This window comes from Symphalangus syndactylus, chromosome 5 (assembly GCF_028878055.3).
Source record: "Symphalangus syndactylus isolate Jambi chromosome 5, NHGRI_mSymSyn1-v2.1_pri, whole genome shotgun sequence".
Lineage (NCBI taxonomy): Eukaryota > Metazoa > Chordata > Mammalia > Primates > Hylobatidae > Symphalangus > Symphalangus syndactylus.
The window spans coordinates 149154424-149180354 of record NC_072427.2 but is presented as its reverse complement, the minus strand read 5'-3'; the positions used below and the strand labels follow the sequence as shown (position 1 = coordinate 149180354).

Sequence of the window (25931 nt, the reverse complement as noted above, 5' to 3'; positions counted from 1 at the left end):
CTGGCGACATCCCTGGTACTTGCTCTCTGTGAACTTTCAGGAAAGCCAGTACCCTCCCTGGGCCTCGTTGGCTCATATGTACAGATCATGTGGCTCCTTTGAATCACAGAGTCTGGGAAATGTTACAGTCAGAAAGAAGCTTAGAGAGCACTGAAAAGCCCCATTTGTTTTATGAGGGGAGAAACAGGCCCAGACAGGGAACATGGCTTGACCGAAGTTTTACAACTTGTTCATCCCCGAGCTGGAACTGGCATCCACTTCTCCAGCCTTGCCAGGTGTGTGCCTATCTTCCATCTTCCCCTTCCAGATAGACTCTCTACTGTCCTCTATCTGACATGAACAGGCTGCTGTGCTCTCTGGCTTCCTACTGCCATCAGCAGTATTGAGACCCCTGGCCTTCTGCCTAGTCACCTGCTCAAGGCCACCTCCTCTACCCGATTCCACATTGCAGTGACCTCTCTTTTTTTTTTTTTTTTTTTTTCTGAGATGGAGTCATGCTCTTTCGTCCAGGCCGGAGTGCAGTGGTGCTCTCTCGGCTCACTGCAAGCTCTGCCTCCTGGGTTCACGCCATTCTCCTGCCTCAGCCTCCCGAGTAGGTGGGACTACAGGCACCCGCCACCGTGCCCGGCTAATTTTTTGTATTTTTACTAGAGACGGGGTTTCACCGTGTTAGCCAGGATGGTCTCAGTCTCCTGACCTCGTGATCCGCCCGCCTCGGCCTCCCAAAGTGCTGGGATTACAGGCGTGAGCCACCGCGCCCGGCCGACCTCTCTTTCTTTCTGCGGGTCGAGGGATGATAAGAGCTCTGCTATTGTTAATTCCAGGTTACAACGCCATCCCTGGTTTCTCTGTACATATGCCCACCTTGAATTGCCCTAATTGGGGTGTGCTATTTGTTCCTGTTGGGACCTTAACTGATTATCTGGAATTGCCAGCACCATGTCTTCTGTGTTATTTGCTTTCCTTGCATGTACTGTCTTCTCACAGCCATGTGGCTTGCTCTCTGTTTTCCTCAAATATTACATCAGGAAGACCTTCTCCGACTACTCTATTTAAAATACCTTCCCACTCCCACCTCGTTTTCATCTCCTTTATTTGCTTTATTCTTTCTCCTGACCCTTATCCCTACACGACATCCTATCTATTGTATTTACTTCTTGGTTTATTTTCTGTCTTCCATAACTAGAAAGTAAGCCCCTTAAGGGCAGGAATTTGTGTCTGTTGGATTCACTACTCCATTCCCCAGGTCCAGAACATGAATGTCACATAGTAAGTGCTCAGTAAATACGTGTTGAATGAGTGGATGGATGTCATACTGGGAAGGGCTCAGCTTCCACCTCTTCCGGGAAACTTTTTCCAATAACTTTATCCGTCTCCTAATTAAATGAGTTAAAAAGCAATGACAAAGAGCCAAGAAACCTAAGTTGTAAACCCAACTCCAAAGTTCTAGCTGTGTGTATGCCGGTTAATCTCTCTGTTGTGAAGTTAATTAACATCTGCTGAAGCTACTTTGCTGGCAGTTTAAAGGATCAAATGAGATAATGAGTGTTAAAGTGTTTTGAAAAACATACAACTGCAAGCCCGCAAGGAGTCCTTATTACTTTGGTGACAGTCACACCTCATTTATCAGAGGCCTCTTATCTGGTTATCTCAGCTCTCACAACAGAAAACCCAGAAACAAGAAAAAAATACATGAGCAGCTAAAATAGATCTCACAAAACCTACTTTCTAATGTGATGTCCCTTTTCCACAGCAGAATCCTTCAGACCCTCCTGCCATGCATTTTACACTCTCTTTACCCAAAATTCTAATGAGCTTGTTTTTCCATCTCCCACACTGCAAATCAAAACTGAGACAGCAAAACTCGGGGAGGGAGGTTACCAGAGTCAAGAATTCAAGAAATCAGAGCAGTGTGGGGCAAACAATCCTAATAATGCTTTGATAATTCTTGAGAGAACATGAAAATCATTATGTTCTTAATGATGATCTTGAATAATCCAGAAAATTTTTCATATGCCTTTATGTGGAGAATATATGTAGACATGTTCTACATAAGCAAGCAGGAAATTGTGTGGTAGATTTTAGAAAGATTTCTGTACAGAAAGAAATTGCTGTAGGCAGCAAGAGCTACACCCCTGACCATATTCCCCTTTCACTTTGGTTCAAGGTTAAATTTGCAGTTCAACTGTAGAAACTAGAAGACATTATGGTTTGAATATGTGTTCTATTTTCTTCCTCCTAGTTTTGACATTCTATTTTAATTTATTTTCTCTGGTTCTTATTTTTCAATTTATTTTTATACTATGTTGTCCTATTGTTTTTCTTGTAAGCCACCCCGGAAATTTTGTGGAACAAGGCAGGAATATAAATATATCACTACATACTACTTGTATATAGGTTAAAGCTTTGTAAAAGTAGGCATTCAATAAAAACGTATTGTCTACAAAGAAAAAAAGAGACATTACTAGATAAACAGGAGTGTTTCCAAGTTATTACTATCTTTAGTATCTTTTCTATTTTCTAATATTTAAATTGGGTACAATGGGAAAGGGAATTAGCTTTGTAAGTTGGTTGCAAAAGAAATGACCATACAAAAGATAATCCCGAGGGTGAAGGATCAATGAAAACACCTACAATTCTAAATCCAGTCCTGTTCTCCCTTTCTCTCTCTCTCTTTTTTTTTTTTTTTTTTTTAATGAGGAAACAATCTTCTGGAGGAATATAAGCCGATTCTAGTCACTCATGCTTCTCTTCCACCCCTTATAAGCCAGAAAGAAAGGCAATAAAATCTAAATTTACCCTGTGGCTCAGGCCTCCATATTATCTTGGGGCTTCATGGAGTTATCACATTCCTCATTTTTTTTTATCTTTTTTTTTTTTTTACTGTACTTTAAGTTTCAGGGTACATGTGCACAACGTGCAGGTTTGTTACATATGTATCCATGCGCCATGTTGGTGAAATAAGATTTGTAGTTCACCAAAGAGCTTAGAGGGCACTTGGTCTTCATAGACAGAAGTCAACCCACTGGAAATCTGGCCTTTGGGGTTCTCCTCTGCTGAAAAGTAGAGTTCAGTCACATGTCCCTTGTTACAAAGCTAGAAGTCCTCAGTGGCTACTGTGAAGTTAACAGACTCTAAAGACTCAGCCTAACTCCACTCCTAGTCTATAGCATCCCAAAGGTATTGGAAACAGGATTAGAGCAAGAGTACCCAAGTTCTAGACTCAATTCTGACTCAAGATGTAACCCTGGCAAGTCACGTATCCTCTTTGTGCCCATATGTAATTGGAGATGATCACTCCTGACATACCTAATTTTCCTGGGAGCAATGATTTACATTGATACTTAGACATATAGAGACATACACATGGACATTAATTGCTTCCTCCCCTGTGTTCCAACTGCACTCTGTATGTATCTCTATTATAGCACCTACCACATTGCCTCATCACAATCTGTTTCCACGTCTGTCTGCATGGCTAAACTAAGAGCCCCTCAAGGGTAGAAATTATGCTAAATTCAGCTTGGCATCCATCCGTTTCTCTAACATCATTTGACACATAGCAGGTGCTCATTAAATGTTTTTTGAATGTCAAAAAGGAAAGACAAAATTATAAATACAACTCAAAAACAACAACAAAATCCTGACATTTGACTTTGAGACATCACCAAAAAACCCTCAGATTCTCACACACACAATAAAAAATATCAGTGTTAAAGCAGAGGGCCTCTAGTAGCCTTCCAACAACCTGGGGATTGTCCCCCAAAATAAACTTTTGTTTTTAGGACTTTCCAGTTTACAAAACAAGCTAACAGCCGCTTATTTAATCTTTACAAAAACTCTGCAAGATAGATATTATTATCCCCATTTTACATAAAAGTAAGCTGAGATGCAGAGAGGTTATTTGTCCATGAACACACATAGTCAGAAACGGACCAGAAACTGCTGTGGGACTAGCAGGCTGGGCATTTTTAAATTAATCCACTCAATCAAATCAACTGAGTAGAATGTGCGAGACAGGCAGTGAGGTGCACTGGGGCATAAAAGATGACTCAGAAACATCTCAAGGACTCACTGCCTTAGAAGTCTAAGCCATGGGTGTAGAAAACAAGCAAGAAAGAGATTCTGTTTGATAAGAGTTCCAAGGAAAGGGCTTTAAGGAAAAATCTGGAGGACAGTGATGTTTGATCTGGGGATAGGCATCACTGAGATTGGGGAAAAACACAGGCAGGACATTCAGGAAAAGGAAACAGCATGAGCAAAGATAGAGAAAATAGTGGTCACATTAACAGAAAGAGGAGCAGGAGAGAGAGAGAGGAGAGAAGTGTACATGCTATTTTGAGGTTCTGGTTAACATCTAAGTGGTGGTATCCAACCAGCAATTGGAAATGCAGGGCTGCAATTGGTGAGAGAAACAGGAGCAAAAATAGATGGCTGCAAGTCATCTATATAGAGAAAATAGAGAGTGCAAAAGCCAAAGGAACTTGGAAGCTGACAACATCTAAAATGTGGAAGAAGGAAGAGAAATCAAGGAAAATGTGGCCCATGAGGGAGAAACAGGAGAGCAGTTGAGTAGGTCAACAGCACCTTCCAACAACTATCAGAAGATGGAGGTGCAGTAAAGAAGGCTTGGAAGGATGCAGGAAGCTGTGGAAGATGAAGACTGAGAAGAAAAAAACATGAACTATGGGAGGTGTGATGGTTAATCCTGAGTGCTAACTTGATTGGATCACAGAATGCAAAGTATTAATCCTGGGTGCGTCTGTGAGGGTGTTGCCAAAGGAGATTAACATTTGAGTCAGTGGGCTGGGAAAGGCAGACCCACCGTTAATCTGGGTGGGCACCATCTAATCAGCTGCCAGTGTGGCTACAATATAAAGCAGACAGAAAAACATGAAAAGACTATACTGGCCTACATCTTTCTCCTGTGCTGGACCCTTCCTGCCCTCAAACATCAGACTCCAAGTTCTTCAGTTTTGGGACTCAGACTGGCTTTTCTTGCTCCTCAGCTCATGGTAGCTTGTGATCATGTGAGTTAATACTTAATAAACTCATATATATATATATATATATATATCTCCATATATCCTATATATGGATATATAATAGGATATATATATATATCCATATATCCTATATATGGATATATAATAGGATATATATATATCCATATATCCTATATATGGATATATAATAGGATATATATATATCTCATATATCCTATATATGGATATATAATAGGATATATATATATCTCATATATCCTATATATGGATATATAATAGGATATATATATATCCATATATCCTATATATGGATATATAATAGGATATATATATATCCATATATCCTATATATGGATATATAATAGGATATATATATATCCATATATCCTATATATGGATATATAATAGGATATATATATATATATCCATATATCCTATATATGGATATATAATAGGATATATATATATCCATATATCCTATATATGGATATATAATAGGATATATATATATCCATATATCCTATATATGGATATATAATAGGATATATATATATCCATATATCCTATATATGGATATATAATAGGATATATATATATCCATATATCCTATATATGGATATATAATAGGATATATATATATATATCCATATATCCTATATATGGATATATAATAGGATATATATATATATATCCATATATCCTATATATGGATATATAATAGGATATATATATATATATATCCATATATCCTATATATGGATATATAATAGGATATATATATATATATCCATATATCCTATATATGGATATATAATAGGATATATATATATCCTATTAGTTCTGTCCCTCTAGAGAACACTAATACAGATTTTCTACCAGGAGTGGTTCTAGAGGAACAGAATATTAAGGATGAAGTTCTTTCGTTGGTTTTGGGGTTTCTGGAGTTGGCTGCTTAATATGATTAGACCCCAAAATGCTAAGGACTCTACTTCTAATAGTATGGAGAACACTGATAGCCCTTGGTATGAATTGTTTAGAGAGTTATGCAAAATAAATGCATTTGACACTCCTGATTCACTGCTTATGAGAGGCAAGCAGTTTAGTGACTCTATACATAATACCTTTGACCATATGCAGGAAACCAAGGAATATAATGAAGCTGGTTGGTTGCTCCTAAGTCCAGTGGACAAAGTGATGAAAGAAAAGATGAACTCAGGGATTCTAACTCCCAACTTCAAAAGCAGATTCTGAGCATCAAATCTGCTAAGATTGCCCTGAGTGACAGTCTTATCTTCTGTAGAGAAAGAGCTGAAACTGTGGAAAAACAGACACAAGCTCTTATCATGCGAGTGGCTAACCTGCAATGAAAGGTGCACTCACAGCCTCGCTAGGTATCTACTCTTAAAGTGAGGGCATTGATCGCAAAAGAATGAGAGGCAACAGTGATGGTCTCCCCTGAGGCAGTTGCCAGGCAAAATAATGTTGATTCTCCTCAGGAGCCACCCCCAACACCCCTGTTTGCTTCTAGACCTATAAATAGACTAAAGCCCCAGTGGGCCCTTAGAGGTGAGGTTGACAGTATGACCCATGAGAAGGTGCGCTACACTCAAAAAGAACTACTTGAGTTTTCTAATTTATATAAACAGAAATCTGGATAACAGGAATGGGAATGGATATTAAGGATATGGGATAATGGTAGAAGGAACATTGAGTTGGATCAGGCTGAATTTATTGATTTGGGCTCGTTAAGTAGGGACTCTGCATTTAATGTTGCAGCCCGGGGAGTTAAAAGGGGTTTTAATAGTTTATTTGCTTGGTTAGCTGAAATATGGATTAAAACATGGCCCACTGTGGCGAGCTGAAAATGCCTCATCTCCCTTGGTTTAACGTAGAGGAAGAGATCCAACGGGTTAGGGAAATTAGGATGGTGGAGTGGATTAGTCACTTTAGACCTACTCATCCCAGTTGGGAAGTCCAGAAGATATACCCTTGACCAGTGCTTTATAAAATAGATTTGTGAGGGCAGCACCTGCATCTTTGAAGAGCCCTGTAATCGCTCTTCTCTATATGTCAGATCTAACAGTGGGAACCACAGTCACTCAACTACAAAATTTAAATACAATGGGAATAATTGGATCCTGAAGTGGCAGGGGCCAAGTGGCAGCACTCAACCATCAAAGGCAAGGTGGTACGTGTAGCTACCATAATGGACAGCAGAGGCAAAGCAGCAATCAGAATAGTCTGACTTACGTAGAGCTCTGGCATTGGCTTATTAATCACAGTGTTCCTAGAAGTGAAATTTATAGGAAGCCTACTGCATTCCTACTTAATTTATATAAGCAGAAAACTTCTAGGTCAAATGGACAAAAGACTAATTTGAATTATAAAAACAGAGAATCATGGCCCATCAATCAATTTCCAGACTTGAGCCAGTTTACAGACCCAGAACCCCTTGATTGAAGGGGAAGTCGAGTCCCCTTGAGGAAGGACCTCACTATACTACTGACAATTTATGCTGTGAATCTTTCTCCCATCCTTCCCCAAGGAGACCTGCAGCCTTTTATCAGGGTAACTGTGCACTGGGGTAACTGTGCATTGGGGAAAGGGATATGATCAGATATTTTCGGGACTACTGGTCATCAGCTCTGAGTTGACGTTGATTCCAGGCGGCCCAAAATGTCATTGTGATCCTCAAGTTAAAGTAAGGACTTATGGAGGTCAGATAATTAATGGAGTTTCAGGTCAGGTCTGACTTACAGTGGGTCCAGTGGATCCCCAGACTAATCCTGTGGTCATTTCCCCAGTGCCAGAATGCATAATTAGCATAGACATACTTAGCAGCTGGCAGAACCCCCACATTGGCTCCCTGACTGGTAGGGTGAGGGCTACTATGGTGGGAAAGGTCAAATGGAAGCCATTAGAGCTGCCTCTACCTAGAAAAATAGTAAATCAGAAACAATATTGCATCCTTGGAGGGTCTGCAGAGATTAGTGCCACCATCAAGGACTTGAAAGACACAGGGGTGGTGATTGCCACCACATCCCTCTTCAACTCTCCCATTTGGCCTGTGCAGAAGACAGATGGATCTTGGAGAATGACAGTGGATTACTGTAAGCTTAACCAAGTGGTAACTTCAATTGCAGCCTCTGTACCAGATGTGGTTTCATTGCTTGAGCAAATTAACACATCTCCTGGTATCTGGTATGCAGCCACTGACTTGGCAAATGCCTTTCCCTCCATTCCTGCCCATAAGGCCCACCAGAAGCAATTTCCCTTCAGCTGGCAAGGCCATTAGTATACTTTTACTGTCCTACCTCAGGGGTATATCAACTCTCCAGCTTTGTGTCATAATCTTATTTGGAGAGACCTTGATCGCTTTTCACTTCCACAAGATATCACACTGGTCCATTACATTGATGACATTATGCTGACTGGATCCAGTGAGCAAGAAGTAGCAAACACACCAGACTTATGGGTGAGACATTTGCATGCCAGGGGATGGGAAATAAATCTGACTAAAATTCAGGGACCTTCTACCCAGTAAAATTTCTAGGGGTCCAGTGGTGTGGGGCCTGTCAAGATATTCCTTCTAAGGTGAAGGATTAGCTGCTGCATTTAGCCCCTTTTACAACCAAGAAAGAGGCACAGCACATAGTGGTCCTATTTGGATTTTGGAGGCAACACATTCCTCATTTGGATGTGTTACTCCAGCCTGTTTATCAAGTGACATGAAAGGCTGCCAGTTTTGAGTGGGGTCCAGAATAGGATAAGGCTCTGCAACAGGTCCAGGCTGCTGTGCAAGCTGCTCTGTCACTTGGGTCACATGACCCAGCAGATCCAATGGTGCTTGAGGTGTCAGTCACAAATAGGGATGCTGTTTGGAGCCTTTGGCAGGTGAATCACAGCGCAGGCCTCTAGGATATTGGAGCACGGACCTGCCATATTCTGCAGATAACTGCTCTCCTTTTGAGAGACAGCTGTTGGCCTGTTACTGGACTCTGATGGAAACTGAACGTTTGACGATGGGTCATTAAGTCGCCATGGCACCTGAACTGCCTATAATGAACTGGGTGCCTTCTGACCCATCTAACCATAAAGTGGGTCATGCACAGCAGCATTCCATCATCAAATGGAAGTGGTATATATGTGATCGGGTTCAAGCAGGTCCTGAAAGCACAAGTAAGTTACATGAGAAAGTGGCTCAAATGCTCATGGTCTCCACTCCTGCCACCCTGCCTTCTCTTCCCCAGTCTACACCAATGGTCTCATGGGAGCTCCCTATGATCAGCTGACAGAGGAAGAGAAGACTCGGGCCTGGTTCACAGATGGGTCTGCACAATATGCAGGCACCACCCAAAAGTGGACAGCTGCAGCACTACAGCCCCTTTCTAGGACATCCCTGAAGGACAGCAGTGAAGGAAAATCTTTCCAGTGGGTACTTCGAGTAGTGCACCTGGTTGTGCACTTTGCATGCAAGGAGAAATGGCCAGATGTGCAATTATATACTGATTCACGGGCTGTAGCCAATGGTTTGGCTGGACGGTCAGGGACTTGGAAGAAGCATGATTGGAAAATTGGTGACAAAGAAATCTGGGGAAGAGGTATGTGGATGGACCTCTCTGAGTGGTCAAAAACTGTGAAGATATTTGTATCCCATGTGAGCATTCACCAGCGGGTGACCTCAGCAGTGGAGTGGACAGAATGATCTATTCTGTGGACCACTCAACCTCTTTCCCCAGCCACCCCTGTCATTGCTCAATGGGCCCATGAACAAAGTGGCCATGGTGGCAGGGATGGGGGTTACACATGGGCTTAGCAACATGGACTTCCACTCACCAAGGCTGACCTGGCTACAGCCACTGCTGAGTTCCCAATTTGCCAGCAGCAGAGACCAACACTGAGCCCTAAATATGGCACCATTCCTGGGGGTGATCAACCAGCTACCTGATGGCAGGTTGATTATTTTGGACCTCTTCCATCATGGAAAGGGCAGAGGTTTGTCCTCACTGGAACAGACGCTTACTCAGGATATGGGTTTTCCTATCCTGTACGCAATGCTTCTGCCAAGACTACTGTATTAGACTATTTTCATACTGCTGATAAAGACATATCTCAGACTGGGAAGAAAAAGAGGTTTAATTAGACTTACAGTTCCACATGGTTGGGGAGGCCTCAGAATCATGGAGGGAGGCACTTCTTACATGGCAGTGGCAAGAGGGCAAGAGAGAAAGAGGAAGAAGCAAAAGCAGAAACCCCTAATAAACCCATCAGATCTCCTAAGACTTATTCACTATCTTGAGAATAGCATGGGAAAGAAAAGCCCACATGATTCAATTACCCACCCTGGGTCCCTCCCACAACACATGGGAATTCTGGGAGATACAATTCAAGTTGAGATTTGCAGGGGGACACAGCCAAACCGTATCATTCCACCTCTGGCCCCTCCAAATCTCATGTCCTCACATTTCAAAACCAATCATGCCTTCCCAACAGTCCTCCAAAGTCTTAACTCATTTCAGAATTAACCCAAAAGTCCACAGTCCAAAGTCTCATCTGAGACAAGGCAAGTCCCTTCTGCCTATGAGCCTGTAAAATCAAAAGCACGCTGGTTACTTCTGAGATACAATGGGGGTACAGATATTTGGTAAATACAGCCATTCCAAATGGGAGAAGTTCGCCAAAACAAAGGGGTTACAGGGCCCATGCAAATCTGAAATCAAGCAGGGTGGTAAAATTTTAAAGCTCCAAAATGATCTCCTTTGACTCTGGGTCATGCTGATGCAAGAGGTTGGTTCCCATGGTCTTAGGCAGCTGCACCCCTGTGGCTTCGCAGGGTACAACCTCCCTCCTGGCTGCTTTCATGGACTGGCATTGAGTGTCTGCAGCTTTTCCAGGCACACAGCGCAAGCTGTCAGTGGATCTACTATTCTGGATTCTGGAGGAGGGTGGCCCTCTTCTCATAGCTCCACTAGGCAGTGTCCCAGTAGGGACTCCGTGTGGGAGCTTCAACCCCACATTTCCCCCTGCACACTGCCCTAGCAGAGGTTCTCCATGAGAAGCAAACTTTTGCCTGCAGCAAATCTTTTGCCTGCACATCCAGGCGTTTCCACACATCTTCTGAAATCTAGGCAGAGGTTCCCAAACCTCAATTCTTGACTTCTGTGCACCTGCAGGCTCAACACTACATGGAAGCTGCCAAGGCTTGGGGCTTCCATCCTCTGAAGCCACAGCCTGAGCTGTATCTTGGCTCCTTTCAGCCACAGCTGGAGCGGCTGGAACACAAGGCACCAAGTCCCTAGGCTGCACACAACACAGGCACCCTGGGCCCAGCCCATGAAACCATTTTTTCCTCCTGGGCCTCTGGGTCTGTGATGAGAGAGGCTGCCGTGAAGGTCCCTGACATGGCCTGGAGACATTTTCCCCATGGTCTTGGGGATTAACATTAGGCTCCTTGCTACTTATGCAAATTTCTGCAGCCAGCTTGAATTTCTCCCCAGAAAAATGAGTTTTTCTTTTCTATCATATAGTCAGGCTGCAAATTTTCCAAACTTTTATGTTCTGCTTCCCTTATAAAACTGAATGCTTTTAACAGCACCCAAGTCACCTCTTGAATGCTTTGCTGCTTAGAAATTTCTTCTGCCAGGTACCCTAAACCATCTTTGTCAAGTTCATAGTTCTACAAATATCTAGGGCAGGGGCAAAATGCCACCAGTCGCTTTGCTAAAACATAACAAGAGTCACCTTCACACCAGTTCCCAACAAGTTCCTCACCTCCATCTAAGACCACCTCAGCCTGGACCTTATTGTCCATATTGCTATCAGCATTTTGAGCAAAGCCATTCAACAAGTCTCTAGAAGTTCCAAACTTTCCCACATTTTCCTGTCTTCTTCTGAGCCCTCTAAACTGTTCCAACCTCTGCCTGTTACCCAGTTCCAATGTTGCTTCCACATTTTTGGGGTATCTTTTCAGCAACACCCCACTTTATTGGTACCAATTTACTGTAATAGTCCATTTTCATGCTGCTGATAGAGACATACCCGAGACTGGGAAGAAAAATGACTTACAGTTCTACATGGCTGGGACTTACAGCTGGACTTACAGTTCCGCATGGCTGGGAGGCCTCAGAATCATGGTGGGAGGTGAAAGGCACTTCTTACACGGTGGCGGCCAAAGAGAATGAGGAAGAAGCAAAAGTGGAAACCCCTGATAAACCCATCAGATCTCATGAGACTTATTCACTATCACAAGAATAGCATGGGAAAGAACAGCCCCCATGATTTAATTACCTCCCCCTGGGTACCTCCCATAACACATGGGAATTCTGCAAGATACAATTCAAGTTGAGATTTGGCAGGGGGACATAGCCAAACCATATCAACTACCATCCGTGGACTCACAGAATGTCTTATCCACCATCATGGTATTCCACACAGCATTGCCTCTGACCAAGGCACTCACTTTACAGCTAAAGAAGTGTGGCAGTGGGCTCATGCTCAAGGAATTCACTGGTCTTACCATGTTCCCCATCATCCTGAAGCAGCTGGATTGACAGAACGGTGGAATGGCCTTTTGAAGTCACAATTACAACATCAACTAGGTGACAATACTTTGCTGGGCTGGGACAAAGTTCCCCAGAAGGCCATGTATGCTCTGAATCAGCATCCAATATATGGTACTGTTTCTCCCATAGCCAGGATTCACGGGTCCAGAAATCAAGGCACTAAAGTGGAAGTGGCACCACTCACCATCACCCCTAGTGATCCACTAGCAAAATTTCTGTTTCCTGTTCCCACAGCACTACGTTCTGCTGGCCTAGAGATCTTAGTTTCAGAGGGAGGAATGCTGCCACCAGGAGACACAACAATAATTCCACTAAACTGGAAGTTAAGATTTCTACCTGGACACTTTGGGCTCCTCCTACCTTTAAGGCAAAAGGCTAAGGGGGGAATTACAGTGTTGGCTGGGGTGAATGACCCAGACTATCAAGATGAAATCAGTCTACTACTCTAAACAGATGTAAGGAAGAGTATACATGCAATACAGGAGATTTGTTAGGGCATCTCTTAGTATTATCATGCCCTGTGATTAAGGTCAATAGGAAACTACAACAGCCCAATCCAGGCAGGAATACAAATGGCCCAGACTCCTCAGGAATGGTTTGGGTCACTCCACCAGGAAAAAAATCACGACCTGCTGAGGTGCTTGCTGAAGGCAAAGGGAATACAGAATGTTTAGTGAAGAAGGTAGTCATCGATACCAGCTACGACCACATGACCAGCTGCAGAAACGAGGACTGTAACTGTCATATTTCCTCCTTCTTTTGTTAAAACATGTGTGTGCATGTATACACTTGCACTAAGAAATATCTTCATTTTATTTCCTTTTTCCTTTATCAAGTGACATAAGATTTATCGACCTCATATCAGCATTTAGGTATTGTTAACTTTATGTAATGTTATTTGGATTGGGGATGGGTGCATTTCCGGTTGTATGAAGGATAGTTGTATTATGTTAGGCGTAATTATGACCTTATTATTGCTTTTATTTGAAGATTATGTATGATCTCAGGAGATGTGCATGGGTTCAAGTTGACAATGGGTGGACTTGTAACGGTTAATACTGAGTGTTGACTTGATTGAATTGAAAGATGCAAAGTATTGATCCTGGGTGTGTCTGAGAGGGTGTTGCCAAAGGAGATTGACATTTGAGTTGGTGGGCTAATGCTTAATAAACTCATATATATATATATATATATATATATATATATATATATGAGTTTTTTAAAATTTCTCTGTTTTTTAGGCTAATTCTCTCACCCACTTACTCAGCCTTGCCTCATCAGCACTGTGTTCCAGACAAATAACATAACATGGAAGGTCTGATTTTTTAAAAGTGCATTCTTATTTGGAATCTTGTAGCAAGATGAATACAGCAAAGCAAATTTAAGCAAACATAATTGCCCTGTTGAGAGGTTAAGCACTATTCTAAAAAGACTATCGTGGCATAAAACCCATTCTGATTCCTTCTCCAGCGCTGTGCCCTGGGTACCCAGGCAGCTTACAAGCCCCACAACACACTCTCAAATATTAGCTAGCTAACATCATCATTATCGTTGTTATTCCTGAGCCTGATCACCTCCTCCACTCAGTAGACAGGACTCCAAACGACTGAACTCTTTTCAACCTAAAGCTGCCTCAAAAGCCAAAGATTTGCCATCCCAGAGCGCATTCTGAAGGCAGCTCTCCCAAAGCTGTCAGAAGCCGTTTGGAGATGGCAGCACCTTGGGAACAAGGGTTCGACATGCAAGAATGACTCCTGTGCAAAAGGTGTTTGTGTGTGGCGTTTTGGCACATTTTTCGAAAAAGCAGTGTCATGGGGTTATGGGCACAGCTCACATTGTACCTGGGCCATCACAGATGTCTTCCACACAATCCATCAGGATCTGGACTGCCTGCCTTATACTGCCTGCCTTATAGTTGGTCCCAAATGCTTCCAAGACAATTACCCTAATATTTAAGAAACAAACCACAGGGCAAACAGATTCAGCCGGATATGGTGAGAAGAATGCTGAACTTAGAAGAGGCTCACTCAGACTCAGCCATCACGTGCTGTGTGGGCTTAGAACAGTCATGCACCCTCTCTGGAGGTTCATCTCTTCTTACATAATAGGAGGAGGTTGGACTAAAGGACCTCTAAGATGCTTTTCTTGGGTTATCAGAAACTATTGGAAATGGTGAAAAACAGAGGGGCCGCAGAATTATCCGGATAAAGTGGCAGGTGTGGGCGGTACAGGGAAAAGAGAAAGAGAAAGCCCCGAGACCTGGGACGAAGGCCTGGGAGAAGTTACAACAGCCTGGGAGCAGCCTCACTGAGAAATGGGACCCCCACTGCTCCTGGGGCCAAGGCAGGCTTCTCAGCCTAAGCTAAGCAGCCTCTCCGTGGGGGGCATTTGTTTGTTTTGTTCTTTGCTGCCCACCAAGGGAGCTGTTGAAAGCACGGGGCGGGTCAGCGCCCGTCAGCAGCCTGCCCGCGGGCTGGGGTCCTTACCCATCGTGTTGTTGGCTCGGGAGCAGGCTGTGCGCTTCAGGATCTCGTGCACCTAAAAGCGGACGACAGCAGAGCTGTGAGCTCCTAGTTCCCCGCCCCCCGCCCTCCACCGTGCATCACCCTCACCACTGCCTGGCGGGGCGGGAGGCGCCCGGGCCCATTTGGAGCCAGGGCGGAGCCGAGCATGTGCCTGGCTCATGGTCTGCACATCAACCCCACTCAGACTTGAGGACTTTGAGGAAACAAGGGATGCAAGCCCGGCGCACACATCCCCCGCCTCTTCGCCCCACCCCGAGAAAAACAAATGAATAAAAGGCTAGAAATGGACGGCAGTCACAGGAAGTAAGGAAAACAGAGGAGCCCACCCCAGATCACATAGCCTCGGGAGGGCTGGGAGGAAGCCCGGGGTCTGTGGAGTAGGGGACAGTGCCTGCCGCCCACCTCAGGGAACCTCAGGGAAGGCAGAGTTCTGTGGAGCCCGGCTGACAGGGAGAGCCAGTGTGGTAGCAGAAAGCTCCGAAGTGGAGGTAGGTGCAGAGGGTCCTGAGCAAACGCCAGGAGGGTCAGCTGGCATCTGTAATGGGGCTGTCTCGCGGAGCTGCTCGGGGATGCCAGCCGGAAAGTGCTCTGAAACAGCAAAGGAGCTAACCTCTATATTGGTCATTGATGTCTTTATTTCTTTGGTTTTTTCCTGGGTCCTCATCTTGCCTCCCTGATCAGAGCATATCATACCCTTCCTTGAAGATCCATGTCTTAGAGCACAGTCCTAGGCACACAGCAGCTGCCGACTCAGTGGCTTTGCCTGCCTGAAGCCCTACATGCTCAAAACAGCCTAGAGAATCCCCTGGCCTATGGGGCCTGCAGGGGACTCTGTTTCTTACATGGGAGGAAAAGGGTGCTTCCCACAAAAGAATCAGGGAGGGACAAAGGTGGGTCAGTGTAAACCTGCTGGCCAACTAGTGACCTCCTGAGTCCCCAGCCTATGCCAGTCTATAAAGAGATGCCCAGCAATGAAGTCTGCTTTGCAACAAACAGCTGAGGTGCTCAGACACCCACAAAGAGGCAGGCACAGAGGAGACATCCACAGATGTGGGTGAGGTCCTCCAACCAAAGTCCAGGGCAGAATGGACCCCAGGAAAAAACTCAAGGCTCTTTTCCCCTGTTCTCAGTGTGGGGTGGACTGAGGAAAGGAAGATGCTTCCAGAAGGAGAGATGAATGCTAGAAGATGTGTTATTCCATCATTATTTACACTCCCATATTCCAGCCACAGCCTAAAGGGAGTGGTAAATAACTAACTATGGGGCCCAAGAGTGTTTAATTCTGCTCCTAATAAGAGTGCAGTAATTCAACAGCAATAATAATTAGCAACAGCATTTATATGGCATTGTATTATTTTACGAGCACTTTGCAATCATCGAGAAATCTCCACAACACCTTATAACTCCCCCACAGTCGTGGGACCCAAGTCACAGTGAGATTTAATTGGCTTGTAATAGCATCAACCAAGAAAATGGGACGTTAATGCCTTTTTCCATTGGAAGAAAAAAGAGATCTTTGCCCTTTTTAACTCTGCCTAAAACACTAGGCTAAGGGATCTGAGATTTCCTTGCCCATCCTGCAAGCAAGAGTTAATGCCATGTTTGCAGTGTGCCTGGGAAATATCCTAGCCTCCTCTAATCACCTGTCCCTTCTTATTCATATATATTCTTACCACCCTATTAGCCGGGAGGTCCTTCTAGGTATCTAATCCTTATTCCTCTTGTGGAAACTTCAGTTCTTTGCTAAGGATCAATGGAAACGCAGTTCCATACTTCCCATGTGGGCATGTGTAAGTTTCTGGCATTCCTTGGGCCCCTCTTTGTCTCTTCTGCCCATAGGCTATGTGACCTCTAGGGTGATAGAGTATAAACTGATCGGTGAATTAAGATGTTCTACAGCTCATGCAGGGGCCACAGAAACACAGGCCATATGCAGATTTTTATTAGAATCAATCACCCTACAAAATTCAAACACTTGACATAAAGGCAAAACGACTGTAGAAGAGCTATGGTCACCAGCATTAGCTTTCTATTGAATAGGCTGGTGATATTATTCTTGGGCAAATTGGCTAACTAGCATTCCTTGTTATAGAAATTCACACGACTCTGTCACGGGAGTTGAAAGAAGGGAAAATGCATAAACAAACACAGTGGCCCAACAATCAGAAGGACTAGTTCTGATGCTAACGATCCTTGTTCTGACTATATAACCATCTATATAACAATCTATATAATTTTTTTCAATGCATTGCTTCTCAGAGCCTCAGTTTCCTCAATTGTAAATCAAGGGGTTCACCTAACACCCGCACCAACTATGACCTTCTCTGTTTTTTTTTTTTTTTTTTTTTCTAAGAAGAACTTTAATGAAGAACCCATAAAGAGAAGATGCTCCTCTTAAACCACGAGTGAGGGCAGTTATTTGCTGTTTCTTTTGGGGAATGGGGAAGCTCTTGCATACTCTTCTCGGTTGCTAGGCAACTCCAAGCAAATAACGGTGTGAGGTGGCAGGGAGGGTAAGAGAATGCCCTGCCAACTAGGGACTCAGCCATTTCCCCATCCTCTTTCCTAACACAGTACATCCATTTACTTACAATGCGGCTGCGGGTGGCATTATCAAAGAAGGTATCCTTTTCCTGGATGTTGTACCTGAAGATACCAAGAAAGCAGACGGCAAATTCATTTCATTACCCTTGCCCTGAGACCACTGCCACCCCAGGCCCACAACAAATCTTTAGAAAGCAACACAGCGAGACTTATGAGGTGCACACACACACGACGTTTATGCCTTTCTTGACTCAGCAATTCTAAAAACACATTCTAGAAATTTATCTTAGGGAAGAAATTCAACACAAGGAAAGAAAAATAACATAATTAAAAATGCTTATTAAAAAGGTATTTATAACAAAGATTATAGCAATAAGATGCAATGCCAAAATCTATAGGATAGGGTATCGTGCAGTCATTGAAATTTATAATTATGAAAACTTTGTGTAAAGAAAAAGATTACACCATGTTAGAAAAATATATGATGATAAGGTTCCAAATGGAAAGTATCATTTCAGGGTGTTGGATTATCACTCTGATTCTTCAAAATTTGATTTAATGTCACTGTCATCACATCCATTAGAAAAATCTTAATTATGCAAGGGCTGTGTCTGTTTTTAACTTCATACACTGAGCTTTTACTCAGAAAATAGTGCCTGGGGCATGTTTGTCATGCTGAGGAAGCTGTGCTAGAGGATGCACTGATGAAGGAAGGAAATATGCTCCCAGCACCCCAGGAGCCCCAGTCATTGGAATGTACATTTCTCCAAGTAACTGACACAGAGTAGAACATAGTAACATGCAGACCATTGCTATGAAAGTCTAGAGGGTGAAGCGCATGCTTCTGGTTGGGAAGAGCAGAATATCCTTCAAAGGGAAGGTGTTGATGAACCAGTCTTGAAGGACAAGAGAAGTAAAACGAACCGAGGTGCATGGGAGGTGACCATTCAGATGCCAGCACCAGCATAAACGAAGGCCCAGGGAAGGGGACACAGGGAAGCACCACAGGACACAGAAAGAGCAGCAAGCCACCAGTCACCATGCAAGGCCCAGCTCAGCCACTTAGGGCGGTGTGACCCTGGACAGACCTAGACTTTGGTATCTATAATAGAAGATAGTTAGATCTGCCCCAGCACCTCACAAGAGGACATGAGGACTCAATGAGAGGGTAAATATATGCAAATGAAACAGCATATTCATGTGTGTAGGATAATATCAAACACAGTAAAGATGAATAGGAGATGGTCTCTTATGGACAGCAGAAACACTGCTTAGGAGGTCCTTCTTTCTGTCCTCTCTGCCCTTCCATGCCCCGGCCTTTCCCTCTCTTGCTCCATTTTCTCAGCACCCTCGATGGTTGTTTATTTTCTCATTAGCTCCTAAAGCAAAGTTGATGCTTGGCGGCTGCATCTCCCACTTCCCAGCTGTGGCTCCCCGTTCCAAACGTTTCCCTAGTGGCTATCTCTGTGAAGAGATTTATGCCCTCTTCCTAGGCAGGGTGCAGGGACAGGGGAAGACCCCCGAGAGTCAATGAGTGTACAAGTAGGCAGCTGGAATCCAGAAACCCAGAAGCTTCATCCACCTTCTCTCTGGTTTATCATATCCTGTTGAAACCCTATTAGACTGGCAGTTGGGCAGAAGGTTTTCCTACAGAAGATACACAGGTGTCTGACCACTTTCTCACAGAGTTCCAAAGTTTATTGTTGGCTGCTCCCTGGTTTGCCCTCCATCCTGCAAAATGGTCAAATGGTGGATTTCCTGCTGGACAAGCACCCTCGGCTGTTTGGGATAATCTCACATGGGGAGGGGGTTCACAAAGCAGGCACAGGGACAATGTCACTGTGAGAGCATGCTTCCTACTCTCTCCCAGGCACTGGGGCACCCACTTTGGGAGCCCCAGGGCTGAGTCACAGAACAGTATTCAATTTTCCTTCCCATCCCTTCCCACATCCCTGCTCCAGCAGCTTCGATACTCACAGGTACATCTTCTCCCTGGAGAATGGGTAGGAGAGGTTTTTCATCTTGTTGTTGCTGTGTTCTGGAACTCGGGGCTGCAGGGGCGAGCTCAGCTTCTGCAGAGCCGCGCTGAACTTCTTTGCAATGCTGCCTCCTGCTTTAATCTCGTACATCTATGAAAGGAAGAGCCACCGGTCTGAAAAGGGGGCCACTTCCAGCAGAGAGGAATGGCTTCACCAAAAAAAAGCTGCATGGACACAGATTCCTAGACGTGAACATTGGAGAGAGGAAGAGACTGGGACACACAAGAAGGAGGGCCTTTCCCTTTTCCCCAGTGCTTTCGCAAAGACCTGGACTCTGGACTCCTCTCAATCCTTTGAGCTCATGGAGGTGAGCAGTGCAGAGAAATAAGTGAAGAGTCCAAACTTTCTATATGACTCGATATCATCTTAGAAAAGCTGCACACCTACTATGTGACCCTACTAGGTGCTTGACACAAATTAGCTCCAATTCTTACAGCAACCCTGCTGGGTAGGTAATACTATTTCCATATTATGATAAGGCAATTAAGGCTCAGAGAGGTGAGGCGAATTAACAAAGGCCACATAGACAGGAACTCGGTGACAGAGCTTGGATTTAACTCATGTCAACCTAATCCAAAGTCTATACTCTAAAACTGCGCCACGCTTCTATGTGATCATCCAGCATCACGTTCTTTGTGTTTTTCTTAGGAAATATCTGTGTTTAAATGAGTTTGCTTTCAAAGTATTAAACATTTAATGAGTACCTGCCTTGAGTAAGGCATAGATTTAGTGCCAAGTTAATTGTTAATATTTATAGTGCATACAGTTTTTTTTATAATGCATAGCATGCTTTGCATACATTATAGCTTTGGATATTTATGATTCGCAAATGGAGTCATTGAGACACAGAGGTTGTATTTCTCATAGCAAAGCTGTGAGAAATTGATGATGGCCACACATTTTTTACACATATTCTTTTAAGAGGTAGCATCTCTGTTCTGCTTGAATCTGCATTGGCTCTGTGGATGTTTAACCAGTGGAGTATAGCAGGAGTGACACTATGCCAGTTCCATCCTTTAGAACAGGGGTCCCCAATCCCCGGGGCCACAAACTGACTCGTACTGGTCCATGGCCTGTTAGGAACCGGACCACACAACAGGAGGTGCGTGGTGGGTGAGCAAGCATTACCGCCTGAGCTCTGCCTCTTGTCAGATCAGTGATGGCATTAGATTCTCATAGGAGCATGAACCTTATTGTGAACTGCCCGTATGAGGGATCTAGGTTGCATGTTCTTTATGAGAATCTAATGCCTGATGATCTGAAGTGAACAGTTTCATCCTGAAACCATCCCTGCCACCACCACCCCTACCCTCGGTCCATGGAAATATTGTCTTCCATGAAACCAGTCCCTGGTGCCAAAAAGGTTGAGGACCACTGCTTTAGAAGATGGGCAGCCTCAGCCTTGGTCCGCCTTATCCCTTGAAGCCCTGAATCACATTATAAGAAGTCTACGGAGGTGTCCTGAGAGCACCCAGTAAGGGAAAGGCACTCAACTGGGCCCAGTCTTCCAGCTGCCCTGCCAAGCAGCAGGCATACAACTAAAGCCCTCCTGAACCCTCCCATCCAGCCCACCTCCAAGCTGGCTACCACCAAGTGACCCCAGTTGACACCACATGAAGCAGAATAATCACCCAGCCCAGCTCTGCCCAAGTTCCTGAACAAAAAATCATGAGATAAAATGAAATGACTTTACCTTTAAGCTTTAAGCTACTAAGTGTGGGCTAATCTCTCAGGCTGTAACAGACATCCAGAACAAGAGGCAACATCCAGACCCTCTGACTCAAAATCCTATTTCCTTCTCTACCATGATAGCTTCACGTTACTTCAATGCAGAGGGGCAGTAAGACTGGTATGAAATACTTGTCTTCATACTTGGGCACCTGAAATACTCACTAAGATAGAATGAGAAAATGCCACAAAAGATATATAAAGTACTTTGAGGGTTCAAAGAAAGGAGGCGGCACATTCAGTTGAGGAATTAGAAACATGTTTCATTGAGGGAGTAGCATTTCCGTTGGATTTGGCAGAAGAGTAATCTTCTTCCGTTACCATTTTGTTCTTTAATAAAATAATGATAAGTAAGGACAGGGCAAGAGCCTCCCCAGTCTAACAACTGAAGCATAACCACAGTTTAGTTCTTCTAAACCTTTTTCTATGCATTTTGATTTAATTTCAATTACAAATAACACAGTTCAGGTAAACGAACAAGCTTAAACCATAAAGTATATTAACTAAATGTTAAGAGTTTCCTTTGACTTCCAACTCAATTCCCACCCTCCTCTCCAAAGGGAACCTCGCTTAACCATTTGGAATATATTTAATCCCTACTCTTTCCGTATAGATAGAACCAGGTTCCTTCCTAAGCAACTGTGACCCTACTTCACATATTCCTCTATAATTTGCTTTTTTTTTCATTTAGCATCATATCATAGATATCTTTCCAGGACAGTTTGCATACAGCTACTGTAATGGATGCATAGTATTACACAGTAGACATGAATACTAATTTGTTTAGCCATTTCCCCAGTGACAGGCATTTATTTCATTTTATAGATATGTTTTATATCTTGTTTTGTTCACATTTCTGTTAACATTAACCTATAAATACTTTTGATTAATAAGGCTTGAACAGATACAGGCAAAGACATTCTAGGCAACCAAAAAGTGGAAAGTTCAAGCTGTGTTTAAGGAGGGTTACATGGGCTGGTTTGCTTGGACAAAGGGGTTCTGATGGGCCATAGCGACAATCTTCATGTGCAACAATCTTCTGTTGCCTTGTGCAGCAGATCTCCATGAAACTCAGTTGGGGCAAACTGAGACGAGTGCATGGAGATCTGCTACACAAGGCAGTGGAAGACAGTGAAGAGTGTGAACAGTGACAAAACCAGAGCTGTGAATTAAGAAGATAATCAAGTGAGTTGTGTAAGAAGACGAAGAGTAAGCCTGCCTTCTGAAACAAGGAGATTGTTGATTCTAGTAGCATATACCATTTACCAAGCATCTCCTGTGGGCCTGGCTTTCAATGTACTTTAGTGCTAATCTTAAAATATGTTGCAAAGCCAAGAGAGTTAAGTATATCAGCCAAGATCACACAGATAGTGTAGACAAGCTAATAACCGATGGGGTTTAAAACCCGTGGCAAAGCCCATGTTCTTGACTGCTTTACTCCACTGTTTGATTTGTAAAATGTGAGTTGTCATGGGGAAAAACAGTGTTCAACTTACAATATTGCCTCTATTGTCGTAAGGTCTTGACCTTTCTACCAAACTTCTCCTTCACACACATTAGTCACTGCAATGCACAGAACTCACCTCTCAGGTGTCTCTGGCCTGGAGGGATGGAGACAGAAAGAAGACCACCTCACACTGTCACAGCACACCTCTTATAGGCCATTCAGTGCAGGTTCTGACCAGGCACCTGACCTGCACTGAGACTATGGAGTTCACCATACCATACCCACGTGTCTTTAAATGGCATGTGTGCAGTAATTAGTTTCAGAGTGGGTGGGAAGCTGATGGACTCTATCCTCCAGATGCCTTTGAATGGCAGATTTGGACCAACCAGGACTATTCCTTCTCTGTCCACTCCTCTCCATCTCCACCTCTTATACCCTAACCTAAGCATCTTTTAGTAGTTTACAACAATAACTGGTCTATAACCAGTCTCTCCACATTTTCTCTTGCTAAGGGTTGCCAGATCTAACAAACAAAAATACCGGATGTCAAGTTAAATGTGAATTACAGATAAACAATGAATAATCTTCAGCATAATTAGGTCCCATGCAATATTTGCAACCTACTTAAAACTTTTTAAAAAATACAGTTAAAACAATAAATGTTTAATGTAATTATGTCCCATGTGGTATTTGGGACAGACATATACTAAAAAAGTATGCATTGTTTATCTGAAATTGAAATTTAACTAGGCATCCTGTGTTCTATCTGACAACTCTACCTTGCCCACCTCCAATTCAGTCTCTACACTGGAGCCCAAGTGAGGTTTCTGAAGCAAAAATCTAATCTTCTTGCCTCATTAAAAAGCCTTCAACAGTCACCCATTGCTCTTAGTAAAAAGACAAAACTCTTAACACATCCCATAGAACCTGTGGAAGTCTCCATATTGACCTTTCCGTGTCATTCCTGCTGACTGCACCCAGACACTGGCTGAGCTGGGCACATCTCCTCCCCAGCCCCTATGGCTCCCACCTCCCCACCCACCCGCTGGCTCACCAAGCTCTGTTCACACTGGCGTCTCATGTTACTGTCACTTCCTGGGAAAAAGTCTTTTTTGGCTTCCAAACAATGGCAAGTCCCACCTTCACTGTATTTCATGAGCCCTAATTCCTTTTCTTCATAACACTTATCACAGTTGTAATTTTATACTTATTTGAGTGATTGATGAATGTCCAGCCATCCCTACCAAACCGTAATCCCATGAAGGCAGGATCCTGTCCAAAATGTTCCCTACTGTTTTATGAATGAATGAATGAATGAGAAATCTCTGGAGAACCAGCATTGATGACAGCAGTTGCTGTCACTGGAGGAGCCCAGACTGGGATCCAAACAGTCGTAAGACAACTGGTCTGGTCTTGGTAGAAATAAACCAGGCTAGAGGTGAGCCCAAAGCCTAAGGCCTCTAATAGGCCAAAAGGCTCTCCCTCCTGCCCCTACCAAGTACAAAGGCACCCAGGAGTGCCGCACCCACAGGGGCCAGGGATGCCTGCATTTAGTTGATGCAGATTTCTAACCCATCAATTGTTTCAGGGTCTGGCTCTGGCAGATGTTCAGCTGAGAACCTCCAGGCAGTTCCTGAGTCTCACCTTGGCAATAGATCTGGTAGGGCTCACCTAGAGAAATGGGCTAAAGGGAGCAGGCTCCCGCCCTATTTTTACTGGGACCAGGAGTGGGACTGGGGTAAGTTTCGACTGTTTCTTGATGGAGGATGCTCCATATCACTGAAAGGAATATTGTCGGCTGCCTTCAAGACTGTGGAAGGCCAGAGTCCCACCAGAAACCTCATGGTAACATCAACTGCATAGCCCTGAACAAGACCCTACACAAACATCCCTAGGCTGAAACACCACAGCAGACTTGTGTTAGAAGAAATTTCCAGACTTCAGGGACTCTGTTGGGGAATGGAGCAGGTGCATATCCACAATAAAACACACATAGGTCTCCCCCGTAGTACCACACCATACACATTGGGCTTGAGGCGAGGGACCTGCTTCCTGCCTCCAAGCTGTTGTGCGTGTTACCTGTTCCTGAGACTTTCTCCCTCCTCTCCCGCCTGGATGACTCCTGCCTCTCCTTCACCACAAGGCTCATGTGCCAACCCTCCCAGGAGCCCTTCCTTGACCTCTCACTTCCTGCCATGCTTCCTTGGTACCCTGTGGATGAATACCCACCTCATAAAATATATTGCGGTTTGCTTTTCTTGACTTATGCATCAGTCTCAAATTCTCAGTTGATTTGTCTGTCTGCCCAACAAACCATGGACTTACGGAGAGCAGGGACCCCACCCGTGTGCTAGCACACAGTGGGGACAGGAGGTTGCCTCTTTGCTGACACCAGTGAGATGTGCAGCTTTGAGCAAGTCATTCCCTTCTCCCAGCTTCTTCATCTCCGAAGGGAAAACAAGCGAACCTCTACTTCCTACCCTGTTCCTTCCTAGAGTAACAGGGACCCATTTACTCTACTGCCTAAAACAACCAAAACACCCCAACAAAATACATGAAATAATGATTTTCAAGATACTGGATATCAGGCAACGAAAGACAGTGATCCCTGAGAGATGGGAGACAGACAAGGGGAGCCCTGTGAGTCCAGCTCGCTGCCTTGGAGAGGAAGGGAGACAGGTGGAGCCCAGGAACTCCCTGGGTTGAGAAGACTGAGCTCTAAGTCTGGGGAGACCAAGGCAACTAGAGTTCACAGGACAGAGCACCCCAGAGAGCTAAGAAGATTCCCTGTATTTAGAGCATGAGTGTGAGGAAAGTACCCAAGACTGGAGAAGGAACCATCTGAAAGGGAATAGCACTTATGTCCACCAGCTGTACAGGAAAAATCCCCTAATTCACAGGGCACTGGGTAGTGTGCTCAGATGACTCGGCCATGGAGAATAATTTGCCTTAGACTGAGTGCTACTCCAGACCCACCTAACAAATTATAAAAGAGAGAACTAGACTAAATACTTTAAAAAGTATTGTCCAAGGCTACCACTCCATGGCTCTGAACATTTAATGAAAAAGAAACATTCATT

At 44.0% G+C, this 25931-nt stretch overlaps 1 protein-coding gene across 1 annotated transcript in view; it reads right to left on the bottom strand.

The window, feature by feature from the left end:
• ANO2 (anoctamin 2) overlaps positions 1-25931 on the bottom strand; it is a 363933-nt gene that overhangs the window by 253396 nt on the left and 84606 nt on the right. The window contains exons 4-6 of the mRNA XM_055281012.2: positions 19615-19766; positions 17685-17739; positions 15055-15106 (exon numbers count right to left, since the gene is read on the bottom strand). Coding sequence (XP_055136987.2) covers positions 15055-15106; positions 17685-17739; positions 19615-19766 — 259 coding nt within the window. The remainder of the gene's footprint in view (positions 1-15054; positions 15107-17684; positions 17740-19614; positions 19767-25931) is intronic.